Genomic DNA, 690 nt, shown 5'->3' on the forward strand with positions numbered 1-690 from the left:
TTGGCCGCGTCCGCCACCCCTTGAAGGACGAATTTCCTGCCCGATCTCCTTGCCGGTGTCCATCCCCTGGCCGGAAATGGCAATAGGCTTCGGAGAGGGAAAGGAAGGCCTAATTTGCATAGGGAAATAATTTGGATCTTCAGCCGATAAGGGTTCTACCAGTACGTATCGACACCTGTGACTTCTCTCCTCTCTGCCTGATCTTACTGGAAGTTCCCCGGAAGATGTTCTGTCGCGTCTTAATTGCTTTCCTTAAAGACATGGAGGCTCTGAAAATTTTGGTTCAACATTTGTTCTGTTGATTTCCATCATCTCCTACTTTTTACTTTTTCTTCCTGAAGTCACAGGTGTTAGAAGTTAGAAGAGCTCCTAAATGTCCTTCCTGTATCCCCGAAGTTAATAGATATAGATGCTTGAACCCTTGTTCCTGCCCCTGATATAGAATAGACACCTAAAGTAAAAAGATACAGAATAGATAACTGAAGTCCATAGTCACGGAAATGATACAAAACGGATACCTGAAGTCAACAGATACCGCATAGATACCTTCGTTCCTGTCCGTGAAGTCCCTAAATCTTCGTCCGTACTTTGATACCTATTTCTCCCCTTCCACTTACTATCCCCCTTTTCCTCCAACAACCACCCTTCCCCTTTGGTACGCCCTCTTCTCCCCCATTTTAAACTCATTAA

The 690-nt window shown here is 44.9% G+C and overlaps 1 protein-coding gene across 1 annotated transcript in view; it reads right to left on the reverse strand.

Moving 5' to 3' along the window:
- LOC119593545 (protocadherin-like wing polarity protein stan) overlaps positions 1–690 on the reverse strand; it is a 22,689-nt gene that overhangs the window by 15,645 nt on the left and 6,354 nt on the right. Inside the window, exon 2 of the mRNA XM_037942507.1 lies at positions 363–366. Within this exon, the coding sequence (XP_037798435.1) occupies positions 363–366 (4 nt within the window). The remainder of the gene's footprint in view (positions 1–362; positions 367–690) is intronic.

The sequence above is a fragment of the Penaeus monodon genome, chromosome 32, assembly GCF_015228065.2.
Source record: "Penaeus monodon isolate SGIC_2016 chromosome 32, NSTDA_Pmon_1, whole genome shotgun sequence".
Lineage (NCBI taxonomy): Eukaryota > Metazoa > Arthropoda > Malacostraca > Decapoda > Penaeidae > Penaeus > Penaeus monodon.